This window comes from Lepidochelys kempii, chromosome 5 (assembly GCF_965140285.1).
Source record: "Lepidochelys kempii isolate rLepKem1 chromosome 5, rLepKem1.hap1, whole genome shotgun sequence".
Classification (NCBI taxonomy): domain Eukaryota; kingdom Metazoa; phylum Chordata; order Testudines; family Cheloniidae; genus Lepidochelys; species Lepidochelys kempii.
The window spans coordinates 34515420-34530498 of record NC_136384.1 but is presented as its reverse complement, the minus strand read 5'-3'; the positions used below and the strand labels follow the sequence as shown (position 1 = coordinate 34530498).

General features: G+C 44.0%; 1 protein-coding gene across 8 annotated transcripts in view; it reads left to right on the top strand.

Moving 5' to 3' along the window:
* Positions 1-5089: 5089 nt before the first annotated feature.
* ARL15 (ARF like GTPase 15) overlaps positions 5090-15079 on the top strand; it is a 338161-nt gene continuing 328171 nt past the window's right edge. For 3 of the 8 annotated variants that reach the window (XM_078852765.1, XM_078852764.1, XM_078852762.1), the window contains exon 1: positions 5093-5967. Coding sequence is in view for 1 of the 8 variants with exons in the window: in XM_078852761.1 (XP_078708887.1) it covers positions 5956-5967 (12 nt within the window). In the remaining 7 variants the exon portion in view is untranslated. Of the gene's footprint in view, positions 5968-15079 lie in introns of all 8 variants that reach the window. The other 5 variants (XM_078852759.1, XM_078852760.1, XR_013635766.1 and 2 more) reach the window with 4 other exon arrangements.

The window sequence follows — 15079 nt, the reverse complement described above, 5'->3', positions numbered from 1 at the left end:
CAGGAGAAGGCATTTGACAGGGTAAATTGTGGGTATCTCATGGGCACTCTGCAAGTGTTTGGCTTTGGTTCCATCTTCATTGGGTTCCTCCATTGGGTTTGCTTCTATTGAGTGTCTAGCTCAACTGGGTCCTGACCATGCCTGGCACCCTCCATCAAGGGGTGCATCAGGGCTGTTTGCTGTCTGGCTTGCTACATGCCATCGAGGCCTTCCTGTAACCATGGACTTCTGATCATCATCTGGCTGGCTCCTGTCAACAGTCCCTTTGACATTTGCTTTCCCATTCCTTAATGTTGGTGGAGTCCCAGTGCAGCACCACCATACTATGTGTTCCTTCTCATCCCCCTTTTTTCTTAAAGATAAAGAAGAGAAGGAAAAAACAGTTAAAGCATTTGAAATGGAAAGTATTAAATAAGACTTTCATTTTTAGGTACTTTTCTTTCCCTTTAGCTAGAGAGAGTCTTAGAAAGCACAGTCTCCATGTTTGACAGTCTCTTAGATGGTATCAATTCTAGTAATAAGTGTCCTTTTTCCCCAAAAGAGAGGAAGTTAGCTGAAATGGGCTGGAGCTGTCTTTTTTAAAATCTGATCCCATTTCCACCTAGGTGGTGGTGGAATTCAACTGGAGCCAGTAGGCAATTTTATTTGAGTCCCTCCCTCTGGCCTGGTCAAGACATCTCTCAGGATTAGAATGCTAAAGGCCGAGGATCTTCGGAGATGGTGGGGGTTGAGTTACAATGGTGAATCTTGCTCCAGTAGCCTTTCTCCCGCAATGTCTCTTTCTGGTGGCCAGAAAGAGGGGATGGACAATTATCTGGTCCACCAGTTAGGCCTACTGTCCAACAAGCCTGTTTGGGTTCACTGATGTCTAGTTTCATGTTTTTTTCTGGTTTACCAAGCATGATCTTACTACAGTCCTTGAGTTATAGCAGTAGGCCTTTGTCTGTCTTCCTTTCATATTTTTTCACATCAATATTTGTTATGACATCTTATTAACTTCAAAGTCGTTTTTATAGTTGATCTCGTAATTAGAATAAATGTGCAGATTCCATTATTACACACTGAGCACAACAGCCCCTCATGGAGTAGGACAGGGGACAATAAATTTCCCCTCCTGGGGGTTGTACCCCAATGAAGGAAGGATGTCTGCACTGTGGGAGGTGGAAGAAGAGCAGCTGGGAGTGGGATTGGTGTCCCTGGTGGCTATACTGTTGGGGGCAGCTCCACCTCTCCACACACAGGTGTTAAAGGGGCTGGGGGCTCCTCTAGAACCTGGGTACTGGGTGCCATGATGAACTCAGTGCCCAAGGCTTTGGCATTGGATGTTATAGTGAGGATCTCTGTTAGAGCACCACAAAGGACCCCGTGACCGAATGCACCCCTTTATTACAGTGGAGCGTAGGAGGTGAATAATCTTTGTACAGAATATTCCCTTTAAGGTATCATTTGAAAACTAATAACTCACTAGTCAATCATCATGATGAAACGTGTGTAGCAACATTGTATGTAACGGTATGCATTTCCCTGAATGATGTGAGTGGCAAATGTTCAAACACATGCATCCCTGATTAGGCAGAACTGGTCAAGCAGGTCTTAAACAAAGGAATTTTGTTTACCTCAGCGTACATATAGGTGGTAAACAAGGTCCTTGAAACAGTAAGAGGGAGACAAAGTAAATCTGCATTTCAGCAAACATCCTGAAGCCTCTTTCAACAGCAGGAATGAACTTTAGGAGTAACCCTCAAGAAAATGCATTTCAAAGGGAACTAAACTATAAAAGTGAGGGGCAGAAAAACCTCAGATTCTCTTTCCTTATCCATCTGTCTCTTCACTTAAGATGACAAAAGAAACAGCCAGTGAACTTTGGGAGCAGATACTGGTCCAAGAATTTGGTCAGGAATATTACTGAAAACCTGTGGTGAGAACTTCACTTTAAACAAAGTCAAGTTTAAGTTTAGAAAGAGTTTTGTCTCTATTTTTCAAGTAACCATTTCTGACTTTAATGCTTTGTTACTTGTACTCACTCGATAGAACTACAAAGAGATGGATTTAAACTTGTTTTATTCCTTAATTAAAACTAATCCAGGGTTGTGAATTGTTTGGGTATCGCCTTTTAGCAGACTATATGCCCATAACCCCGTAGAGGGGCTCTGGACCCAATCTATCTGGACTGTCCAGGAGAGGGCAGGACAGTGCAGAACACACATTTTGGGGGGAAATCTGGGACTGGGTGTGTGTTGGGGTCACCCTGAAAGTAGTAACTAAGACTGCTGGAACCCAGCATGTGGCGGGAGTTAGCTGACAGGCTGTTGGGGTAAGAGCTGCTGGACCAGGGCTGTGGCTATACGCAGACACTCGGGGCAGGACCTGCATGCTGTTTGTGAGGAGCCCAGTTTGGGAGGTACAGTAGTAAAGCATAGTAAGGCATTCCAGGTTGCAAGGTAAGTGGTGACACAGCCCCTCACTCGTCTGGATAGCACCCAGGAAGGTTATAATCCCTCCAGGCTACCTCCATCATGCACTGCTGGTGACAGCTGGAGGGTAACTTGCCAATGGAATAAAAGCACATGACAGAGGGGTGGGAACCTTGCAGCCCAGTGGTAAAGAGTGGAGGGGGAAGACCAATTTCCTGAGGGTAGACAGGGGAAGTAGGAAGTAGCACTGAGGAGGAATGGCAGTTTGGATAGAACTACCCAAAGGCTCAAGGGGAATGAGAGACGCTTCTCTATCACCTCCTGGGCAGTAACCTCTGATACCAGGAAGAAAATGACTTTTCCCCTATGTCTTGGAGGCTACCACTCTGGCCATGGGCCCCACCACCCCTACTAATGCCTGCATATAAGCTACAGTGTGGGCTAAGGTGGCCACCAGGAGGCAGCAGACACTGTGCCTCTTGGGCAGGAGCTCTGGCCACTGTAGATGGAGAGAAGGTGGCAGAGGTGGACTGAGGGAGCATGGCAGACAGCAGTGGGGCTGCGGCCACTTGAGTACACTCCCTAGGGGCTGAAGGGTGGGGGGCTCCCAGAACTGGTGGAAGAAGGGGAGTAAAGGAAGATTCTGGAAGTGAACTGCTGGCTAGGTAAGTGGTGTAGGGTGGAGGGGTTTGGTTTTGTAGAACTGTTATCTTCTAGGGGGATGGGATGGGATTGTTTGGATGGCCTCCACCTCAGTAGAAGGGTGACCAGTCTTCTCAGGGACAGGCTGGCTAGCATAGGCAGGAGCATGTTAAACTAAAACAAAAGGGGAGGGTAAAAAAAGTGATGATATGAGCGCATAACAAAATTAAGATGTTGGGAACAAAATTAATCAAACAACATGAAGACAAGAAATTGTTTAATTGCTTATACTGTACACTGATGCTAGGAATCTAGGTAACAAACGAGGAATATGGATTTTTAAATTTTGACCTAGTTGGTATTACTAATAGCTGGTGGGATGAGTCCCATGATTCGAATATTAAAAATCAGTTTTTTATAATCTATTTAGGAAGGACTGAGTGGGCAGAAGGGAAGGGGGCGTTACACTCTGTCAAAAATAGTATTACCTGTTTGAGACACTGGTAAGTTGGAAGAATATGATCCTGAATGCATATGGATTAATGTCCTAACAAATAAAGCAGAAATGGGCTGTAGCAGACACCAACTGATCCCCACCAGATCACACGAGGGAAGTGGTTGATCACCTCCTTATGCACCTAGCTTTTTTCCCCCTACACATTATAGAAAAGTGATTATGGGGGACTTCAATGTGAGTGATGTACTGGAGATCTTATATTCCCCATACTAAAATATCCTTTGCATTTCTAAATATTATAGATGACAATTTCCTCCTTCAAAACATTTTGCATTCACTAGAGAACATACTACTGACAGATGAAGAGGAATGGATTACAGAACTAAAAATGAACGACGCCTTATATGATCATGACTTGTTCACATTTATACTGTGCAAACGGAATAAAGTTCAGACCATGTAGAGTGGAACCTTGATTATCTAATCAAATTGGGACCAGGGCCAGATCAGACAATCAAAAATTAAGATAGTCAGGAGAATGGGTGGGGCTTAGTTAACAGGGAGTGCCTGATAATGAAGGCTCAGACAAACAGTGTTCAACATGTAGTTGGTGCTTTAAAAAGGACTGTTTCAGAAAGGTGAAAACAACTGTGAACCAAATCAGCTGGGAGAAAGAATTTAATCAGAAAAACAGGAATGACAATTTGGAATTGTTTAAGATCATTTTACTACGTGATTCAAAAGCCAGGTCCACCATTAATGAGGCTGACAACTCCCTTGGGGTTGCATGTGGGGGGGGGGACCAGAAACATAAAATGGAAGGGTAAAAACCAATGAAAGGAGAAGGGGGATTAAAAGAAGCACTGTGGGAGAAAAATCCGCTCACCAGGCTGCACTGGGGGGCATACGAGTGGGGATTGTGCAGTGAAGGGGGGGGGGGAAATGAAACAAAGGGGAATCCAAAGTGCGGGTGGAAAGGACAACCAGGCTCAAGGAGCAACACACAGCAGGTGGGCGTGGCAGGGGAAGCAACAACAGCTGCATGAGTGAAGCGACACGGGGGGACTACGCGAAGGGAGCAGAGACCAGCACAGGGACAAGACACAACCAAAGGAGAGAGTGAAGGGAGATGGAGCTGCAGGGGGTGGGGCTGGGATAGGCAGCAGGACCCCCAGGCCCGCCGGAGCCTCACCAGCCCCGTGCAAGCAGACAGACGGAAGGAAGGAAGGGACCGACCTCCGAGGGGGAGCACGTGCGCCCAGGTCCACGGGCGCATGGGAAGCAGGGGAACGCTGCAGCCGCAGGGCGGGGGGAGGCGGGCGGAAAGCGCAGCGCCCTGGGGTGCGGGGAGGGCTTCATGCCTCTCCACCTCCCCCTGCAGCAGTGAACAGCCGCCGCCGCTGCCTCGTGTGGCCGGCCTGAGGGAACCTCCCCCAAACCTGAGATGGGGGCGGAGCCGGGATCCCGGTCAGCACAGGGCGCGCGGTGCCCGCAGCCAGGGTCCCCGCGGTCCATCCACCGCCCCCAGCCCGCCCCCCCCCCCCTTTGCACTGCCCCTCGCGCCCCTCTCCGCGCCCGGGGCACGCCTCCCCTCGAGCGCTGTGTGTGTCCCTTTAAGAGTCGCCTCTCGGCGTCCCACGTGTGCGATCAGCTGATGGTGACGCTGTGGGGAGAGCGGCCCCCCCAGTTCCTGAAACCTAGGGCGCTGCGGGCTGCACAGGCTCCGGGCTGGGCTGTGCCGTGCGCCTCCCCCGCCGAGTCTGCTCCGCGCGCTCCGCTGGCCGTCGCGGGGAGAAACCTGCAGGGTTAGTCTGGCTGGCGGCGGCGAGGGAGGGAGGGACAGCCCCAGATACCCGCCCTCTGCCCGGGGAGGCGGTGCTGGGGGGGGACCTTCCCGCCAGAGACCCAACCCGACCCCATCCTACCCTGCTGGGACCGTCCTGCCAGGAACGGAGCCCCCTGCACCCCTCCTCTCTGCAGTAATAACAAAGACCACCCACCGCGCTGGGACCTTCCCTGCTAGCTGCAGAGACCTCACCCCTGGGACCCCACCCTATGCCCCTGGAACCCCTCCGCTCAGTAGCAGTGCCAGAGACCACTGCACCTTCCTGCCGGCAGCAGGGACCCTTCGTGTCTCCTCTGAGATCTTCCTAGCAGGAGTAACAGAGACCTTCCTGATACCCAGGGAGACTTGCTTCCTCCCCTTTGCACCCCAAAGACTTTCCTGCAAAGAACGTTAGAGACGCCAAGCTTCAGAGACCGGTTAGCAGCAGAGACCTTCCAGCCAAAACTCCTCCTGAATAGCTGCAGACCCACTCAACCCTTTACAGTCTTGAGACGTTCTGGCAGCAGAGACCCACTCCCCACCTAAATCCATCCGAGAGGAGCAGAGAGCCCCTTGGGACCCCAGAGCAACAATAGATCCTCTCTATTCACCAGTACATGGATTATCTGGTAGGTATTGGGTGTAAATTGTGTGCTTCCCCCCCCCCCCCCACCGCTCTCCTTTCTTTCCTGTCTTGCATCCTCATGGTAAATTGGCTCAACCAGACATGTTGTAGAATACTCCATTATAATTACATTTACATAGAAAATCGCATTTGTTGCCACATAGTGTTTTAAAGGCTTGTATTGGAGACTGGTGGAACCCTAAAGTGAGTAAGTAAAAGACCAACTTTAAATCAGCTCTGAGAACAGTTTTACAACATTGGAGAAATATCATACTTTATCAGGCTTAGAATTATGAGGCAGAGCCTTCTCTGGATTATTGACACTGTATTAAAAATTTCAGAGTAGCAGCCGTGTTAGTCTGTATCCGCAAAAAGAACAGGAGTACTTGTGGCACCTTAGAGACTAACAAATTTATTTGAGCATGAGCTGTCATGGGCTATAGCCCACTTCACACACTCACACACACTTTTAATACAGTGTCAATAATCCAGAGAAGGCTCTGTGGGGTAATTCTAAACCTGGTTAAAATATGATCTATCTCCAATGTTGTAATCTGCTCTAAGGGCGCACGCATGTCTAAATTGTGTGTATGCCCTGAGAACTTTTCCAATATGTCCTTGCATGAGTTCCTGATTGGGAAATGGAGTATTTCTCTTGTTCGATCTTTATCACTCTTACAGAACTATTAAAGGCCAATAAACCAGAATGGTTTTGCTAAAGTGCTCTGTAGCCCCACTCATTTGGTTGTTATTAGATCTCTAAAGTTATGACCTAGGTCACTGGTTTTTTCCTAAATGCATTAACATAGGATATGGTTGAATGAACTAAATTGTAACTTTGGACATGACCAGTACTGCACTTGAGTAGTTTGGTATTCACAAGTAACTCTAATGTTGCTTAATGAATGTTTCCTTTCTTTGTCTGCAAAGATTGTATCACAGGTGTATACTTCAGGCCAGCGTGGTAGTTAACTTGTTCATGCTCTAATGTATGGGTCACTACCAAGAAAATGTACCAAATGGCTAGGCTACGTAGTGAGTTGGATAGTCACATTTTGATGAGATTCTTGCTTAACTGATTTCTTAAATTTTAAAATGGGAAACTAATGAACATTCTCTCTCCATTCAACTCAGTTTCATATTTTTTCAAGGTGTTATGGTTTTACTTCTTGTTTATTAGTAAATATTTTAAATAAAAAGCAGCTCTCTTCTTGCCATTCCATCTTGTAGGAAGATGTCAGTGTCCCGTGAGATGAAGGAGGGTTTTTTTTCTTGGCTTTGAAGCTGTAATAGTTATCTAGTTCTATCTTACACATGACACACAATTGTGAGTTTTAGAGATTGTCTTGTTGACTAGTGAGCAAGACCTCTCTGTCCTTTCTGTTGCAAGGTTGGATCATTGAAATGAAAGCACCCTCTAACAGCTGACCTGATTTTTTTTCTCTGCTGATGGAGCTTGGGGAGGGGCACTATAGTCAACATTTACCTAAATGTTGGGTTTGAATACGTGCAGCTTGGACTTATTTTGGAGTGGAAATGCTTTATTTAGAGACTTCATGTTTTTAAGTTGTATGCTAGGCTTGAGTCGGGCTGGGGGAGGGGGGAGAGCTCTGTATAATTGAAATGATAGGTAAAAAGAAAAGGAGTACTTGTGGCACCTTAGAGACTAATCAATTTATATGAGCATAAGCTTTCATGGTAGGTAAAGTTCTCTTTAAGAACCTAGTTAATGGAATACTGACAGTGAACTTGCTGTGTGGTTTCTCAAGAGCCTGGAGCAGTTTATTTTCCTCTATCAACTTATGGCCAGATGAAACTAGCTATCTCATGTACTTTTCACAGCAAAAGCTAACCTGCATGACTGCTACGGAAATTCTGTGGAACATACATCATTGTGAGATGAATAAGTTTAATGAATTTTGAAAACTGGTAGTGTGTTTGCAAACTAATGCAAGGCTGTGGGGAGAGCAGCTTTTAAAAAAGAAATGTAAATGCACTCTTTTATGCCTTTTTCCTGTTCCTTATGCTCCAGCCAGGCCTGTTGCCTAGCTCAGTGGTTCTCAACCTTTCCAGACTATTGTACCTCTTTCAGGAGTCTGATTTGTCTTGCATACCCCTAAATTTCATCTCAGTTAAAAATGACTAGCTTACAAAATTAGACATACAAATACAAAAGTGTCACGGCACACTTTTACTAAAAATTGCTGACTTTCTCATTTTTACCATATAATGATAAAATAAATCAACTGGAATATAAATATTGTATTTGCATTTCATTCTATAGCATATAGATCAGTATAAACAAGTCACCATTTTCTGTATGAAATTTTAGTTTGTACTGTCTTCTAGTGATTTTTATGTAGCCTGCTGTAAAACTAGGCAAATATCTAGATGACAGGTTTCAGAGTAACAGCCGTGTTAGTCTGTATTCGCAAAAAGAAAAGGAGTACTTGTGGCACCTTAGAGACTAACCAATTTATTTGAGCATGAGCTTTCGTGAGCTACAGCTCACTTCATCGGATGCATACCGTGGAAACTGCAGCAGACTTTATATATACACAGAGAATATGAAACAATACCTCCTCCCACCCCACTGTCCTGCTGGTAATAGCTTATCTAAAGTGATCATCAGGTGGGCCATTTCCAGCACAAATCCAGGTTTTCTCACCCTCCACCCCCCAACACAAATTCACTCTCCTGCTGGTGATAGCCCATCCAAAGTGACAACTCTTTACACAATGTGCATGATAATCAAGTCTGGCTATTTCCTGCACAAATCCAGGTTTTCTCACATCCCCCCCACCCCCATACCAGCAGGAGAGTGAGTGTGTGTGTGTAATAGCTCATCCAAACTGACCACTCTCCAAGTTTAAATCCAAGTTAAACCAGAACATCTGGGGGGGGGGGGGGTAGGAAAAAACAAGAGGAAACAGGCTACCTTGCATAATGACTTAGCCACTCCCAGTCTCTATTTAAACCTAAATTAATAGTATCCAATTTGCAAATGAATTCCAATTCAGCAGTTTCTCGCTGGAGTCTGGATTTGAAGTTTTTTTGTTTTAAGATAGCGACCTTCATGTCTGTGATTGCGTGACCAGAGAGATTGAAGTGTTCTCCGACTGGTTTATAAATGTTATAATTCTTGACATCTGATTTGTGTCCATTTATTCTTTTACGTAGAGACTGTCCAGTTTGACCAATGTACATGGCAGAGGAGCATTGCTGGCACATGATGGCATATATCACATTGGTGGATGTGCAGGTGAACGAGCCTCTGATAGTGTGGCTGATGTTATTAGGCCCTGTGATGGTGTCCCCTGAATAGATATGTGGGCACAATTGGCAACGGGCTTTGTTGCAAGGATAAGTTCCTGGGTTAGTGGTTCTGTTGTGTGGTATGTGGTTGTTGGTGACTATTTGCTTCAGGTTGCGGGGCTGTCTGTAGGCAAGGACTGGCCTGTCTCCCAAGATTTGTGAGAGTGTTGGGTCATCCTTTAGGATAGGTTGTAGATCCTTAATAATGCGTTGGAGGGGTTTTAGTTGGGGGCTGAAGGTGATGGCTAGCGGCGTTCTGTTATTTTCTTTGTTAGGCCTGTCCTGTAGTAGGTAACTTCTGGGAACTCTTCTGGCTCTATCAATCTGTTTCTTTACTTCTGCAGGTGGGTATTGTAGTTGTAAGAAAGCTTGACAGAGATCTTGTAGGTGTTTGTCTCTGTCTGAGGGGTTGGAGCAAATGCGGTTGTATCGCAGAGCTTGGCTGTAGACGATGGATCGTGTGGTGTGGTCAGGGTGAAAGCTGGAGGCATGCAGGTAGGAAGAGTTGATCGTGCATCTAGATGAGTTGATCTACCCTGTGAAAGACCTCTGCATACCCTCCAAGGGTATACCTTCTCCTGGTAGAGAACTACTGGCCTAGCTGCTCCCTTTGTCCATTCCTAACTTTATGCCTTCTTTCAAGCAGTCTAGCATGCTTGGAATGATGTTTCACTTATAATATGACAAACTTTCTCTTGGTTTATCTCTTGAAGTCTTTTGCACATCTATTTTGTGAGGTGGTCCTGTAGTTTTTGTTTCATTTGGTACTGTAACTGCAAGTGTTTTTTGGAATCTAGCCTCTTCAAGACAGGATCTTGATTGTTTGTCACAATTCACCTATTGTACACTGCCTTGTACATTTGCTGCACTATACACAACTTGGGGGTTTGGACTACACATCCCTACTTCAACCAGGCTGGGTTTATTGTAGGTAGGGAGAGCTACATTCACAGCTCAAATCCAAAAGCTGATTCAGTGTTGACATGGGCCAGTCTTTGAGCTGCCTTCATTTAGGACCAGAGAACACTGACTACTAATGTGACTATAATTTCACAGCAGAGAAAGATGCCCTCCTTTTCTTAGAGTGAGAATAGTTGCACTATTCAGTACTAACAGTTTCAAACAAAAAATATTGTACAAAATAAAGAAATAAAAGGTTGAAATTGTGTTCATATCTGTGTGAAACTCTGAAACCAGAACAAATGATCTCTGGCAGTTACAGTATGTTGCTTTTGGATGCATACAGTGTATTTTTTTAATCTAGCCTTCATTTTCTTCTTCACAAAAAAACTTGAGCATTGAGATATGAGTTTTAGTTTGGCTGACAACTTATTTCTTGTTTCAGAGTAACAGCCGTGTTAGTCTGTCTTCGCAAAAAGAAAAGGAGTACTTGTGTCACCTTAGAGACTAACCAATTTATTTGAGCATGAGCTTTCGTGAGCTACAGCTCACTTCATCGGATGCATACCGTGGATACTGCAGCAGACTTTATATACACACAGGGATCATGAAACAATACCTCCTCCCACCCCACTGTCCTGCTGGTAATAGCTTATCTAAAGTGATCATCAAGTTGGGCCAAGAGTGGTCAGTTTGGATGAGCTATTGCCAGCAGGAGAGTGAGTTTGTGTGTGTATGGGGGTGAGGGAGTGAGAGAACCTGGATTTGTGCTGGAAATGGCCCAACTTGATTGTCATGCACATTGTGTAGAGAGTTGTCACTTTATATACACACAGAGATCATGAAACAATACCTCCTCCCACCCCACTGTCCTGCTGGTAATAGCTTATCTAAAGTGATCATCAAGTTGGGCCAAGAGTGGTCAGTTTGGATGGGCTATTACCAGCAGGAGAGTGAGTTTGTGTGTGGGGGGTGGAGGGTGAGAAAACCTGGATTTGTGCTGGAAATGGCCCAACCTGATGATCACTTTAGATAAGCTATTACCAGCAGGACAGTGGGGTGGGAGGAGGTATTGTTTCATGATCTCTGTGTGTGTATATAAAGTCTGCTGCAGTTTCCACGGTATGCATCCGATGAAGTGAGCTGTAGCTCATGAAAGCTCATGCTCAAATAAATTGGTTAGTCTCTAAGGTGCCACAAGTACTCCTTAACTTATTTCTTAACTTTTATCTCTTCTGCCTCTTTTCCATGAAATAGTCTGTGAATGGTGGTAAATGACAGTGGTCCAGGAAGCATTCACAATCTGCTCAGACGAAACATGTGGGTGGTCAGTCAGGTGAGAATTTTCATATCGTCCATTTAATCAGCCTGAAAGACAAAGGCTCATTGCACTCCATGTTAGAATAGAGACCTTTGTTATTTGATGTGCAGGAACGGCAGTGGTGACTGACACTGTTGCTTGTATTGCATCCAACTCTGGATGCTAGTCACAGAATGACTTGCATCATTTTTTCTGCCACTCGATGAATGTGAAGGAAATCGTGAAAGCTGATTGAAAGTTGTAGCCAAAGCTGCTTGGTGTCATGTATTTCTGCCTTGCTCGAATCTCTTATTCTGGTGGGTTGCAGAGAGAAAGCAGTGATTCTTCTCAGTGATCAGGGGCCACTGTGCATCAGCCCTAAGAGCAGGGAGTTTTCTTCTGTGCTTTTGATGCTCCCTTTGGTGCTCAGCTAGCATGAAGCAGCTGGCATTGTGGTGGAAGGACTCAGTAGTTGTTGGCTGCAACAGGCCCTTCCCAGAGAGGGAGGTGAGAGGTTGAAATGGTGACAAGCGAAATGGGGAAGGGCACAGGGAGGAAGTGAAGGGTAATGGGAAGCAGGATAGGATGGGGGAGGCTGCTGCAGGCTCCTGCTACCCACCAGCAGCCCTCTCCCAGGCTTTCACTCCAAGATCCTTGCAATGAAGGCCATGCATGCTATAGGCACTTCTTTTGGTCGGAGCCTCTCATGGTTGGCTTCAACGGGCTTGATCCCAGGAAGTCAAAGCATTTGCAACATCCATTAATATCAGCAGGATGTTGAGGATGCTCAAACAATGCTCAGGACCAGAGCCAAAATTAGCTTTGACTCCTGGCCTGAGTCCATCTTTTTCTGTATTTCTGTTACACCTCATATTTAGTTTTAAGCTGTTCTGGAAAAGCTTGTAGCATAACTGCATCACTTTGACTCTTATATTCAGAACTTATTATGCAAAGCTTAGGTGGCCGAGGAGCCTTTCCCTAGAAACTTTCTTAATGGCATGCATGATTTATACTGCATACTCAATAGTTTTCTTATAATGAAAAAACATCAGTCTGATGCTTTTACCACTTTCAGATATGATGAAAGCCACTTTGTCAGGGTGGAGCAAGTTAATCAAAGTGATTTAACTCATGAGATTTCAGGGAAATCATACAGCTGTAGGACTGGAAGGGACCTCAGTATATAATCTAGTTCATTCCCCCGCTCTGTGGCAGAACTATTATCTTGACTATCGCTGGCAGGTGTTCGTGGAATCTCCATTTTTAAGAACAGGCTAGACAATCCCCTAAGTAATTTGTTCCAGTGCTTTGCTAATGTCTAACCTAAATCTCCCTTGCTGCAATTTAAGCCCCATTATGTATCTTGTCCTCAGCGGCTATGGAGAACAATTTATCACCCTCCTCTTTATAACAGCCTTTTGTTTACTTGAAAACTGTTATCATGTCCCCCCTCAATCTTCTCTTCTTCAGATTTAAAAGAAGTCATTGATTTAAACCTGAATGAGGGTTTATAAAACTAAATTTTGAAATTTGTCCTACTGTAACTTTTGGTTAAAATTTTATAATAAAATAAATTCAGATGTTTAAAATGGCCATGTTGCATCTTATTGGAGTCTTGTAAAACTGCTATAGGCAAAAAAAATTACACTGAAAATTAAGTCCCTGATTTTGCATACAGTTAAGCAGGTTACATAATCTTACTCACATGGATAGTCCCATTGACTTCATGTCCTTTTAAGTTAAGCATGTCCGTAAGTGTTTGCAGCATCAAGGGCTAAAATTGGTATTTGTATTAAACTTTTCTTAGTGTCATATCATCTTTGTCATATCAAACATAATTACTTTATTGTTAATAATGAAAAGTTATTTAGACTTTCAATACATTAAAATAATTCACAATAACTTTATTAAACACTGGCCAAAATTTTCTAACCGTACCTGCTAAACCCATATTTAGGCACCTAAGTGACTTAGGAGCACAAGTCCCATTGACTTTAAACTGCAATTCTTGAGTACAGTTTGGTCAAAGCATCTTAGCTTTCCTGACTTGTTAAAGTTCAATACATTGAACTTCAAATATGGTGTCTCCAAAATAATCTCTCATGTATCATCTAGTGTCTGTCAGTGTGGTATTCATCATTGAAAGCCTACCCTTATCATAGTTTCTTTTATAATCTAATCAGAATTACAGGTGGGTATGGCTAGGCAAGTGGGTAATCTGTGGTAGATCATTCAGTGGTTTCTGATCGATTTCATGTGTTTTTTTTCCTTTTTTCTCCCTTTTTCTCTCTCCCTCTCTCTCTCTGAGACAGGCTACTGAAATATTCCTTTCATGATTATTTTTCAAGTGAACTTTCAGAGCAGCCGTTCCCACGTGAGAATTGCTTTTCACTAAAATTTTCTAGGCAAGTATTTACTGTCCATTGGATGAGGAGGGGGAGATCTCACACCAGGGATATGCTGGGGTTTTTTCTTCAGGGTTATTTGGCATTGGTGTTTGTATGCCTCTCATTTATTACCTATAATGTTACTAGCAGGTGAATGTTTGGCATTCCCTTCCTCCTTACTTCCTTGCTCTGCAACCATTTAAAAAAACTCCCCTCTCATGAGTTCTCTCTTCTGTAGCCATATACAATCAGTACAGACTATTGGGTTGTATTTTGGCTGAGGTGTCCAGTTGCCATTCTTGGAAGCATTGTGCTCTCTAAAGTTTGCTGGCTTATGTCAAGGTGTCATCCTCTCCATCTGTTTAAGAAGTAGGGAAGGTATTTGTGACTTTGATGATGAGGCACTTTAATATATGGAAAGCTATAAAATATGCTAGTAGGTAAAGAAATAATATGGGGAAAGAAGGAAAATTATGGATGCAAGATCACTGGGTGTGCATTGTCATGTTGTCTGGAGTCATGAATGTTGTTTCTCTTGATTGTGAAGGAAGCTCTGCTGCTTATTTCTGTTGTAGGCAGGAACTAGTAAAGTAACTTGCATCAAAAGCAATTTTCTGAGATATTATAACCTCACGCAGCTGATGTGGCAAAAGTACATTACAAACCAAAACTACTGCAAGGTCTCTGATTGGCAGTATTGCAATCATAAACAGCACTGCATTGTAATGGCAGTAATTCTGGGAACTGCCTCCTAGTTTAAAAAAAAACCCACAAAAGAAAAAACAGAAACCTGTGTCAAAGTTGTGAACTCAAGAATCTGGTTCATCCAAGGTGCTTAAAGAAGCTTGCTCATGGCAGTATCTCTTCTCTCAGAAGAATCAATTCAGCTTGACATGGATCCTGGTAAAGATAATGGAGCAGCTGATATGGGACTCAAAAGACAATAACTTAATACAAATCAACATGGGTTTATGGAAAATAGATCCTGTCACACTAATTTGATTTTTTTTTTAAAATGAGATAAAGGTAATGAGTGTTTGAAATAATATACTTCTGTAAGGTTCTTGACTGGGTCCTACACAACACTTTGATTAAAAAACTAGACTGATATAAAATTAACATGGCACACATTAAATGGATTAAAAACTGGCTAACTGATAGGTCTCAAAATGTAACTGTAAATGGGAAATCATAATGGAGCAAGCAGGTCTGTT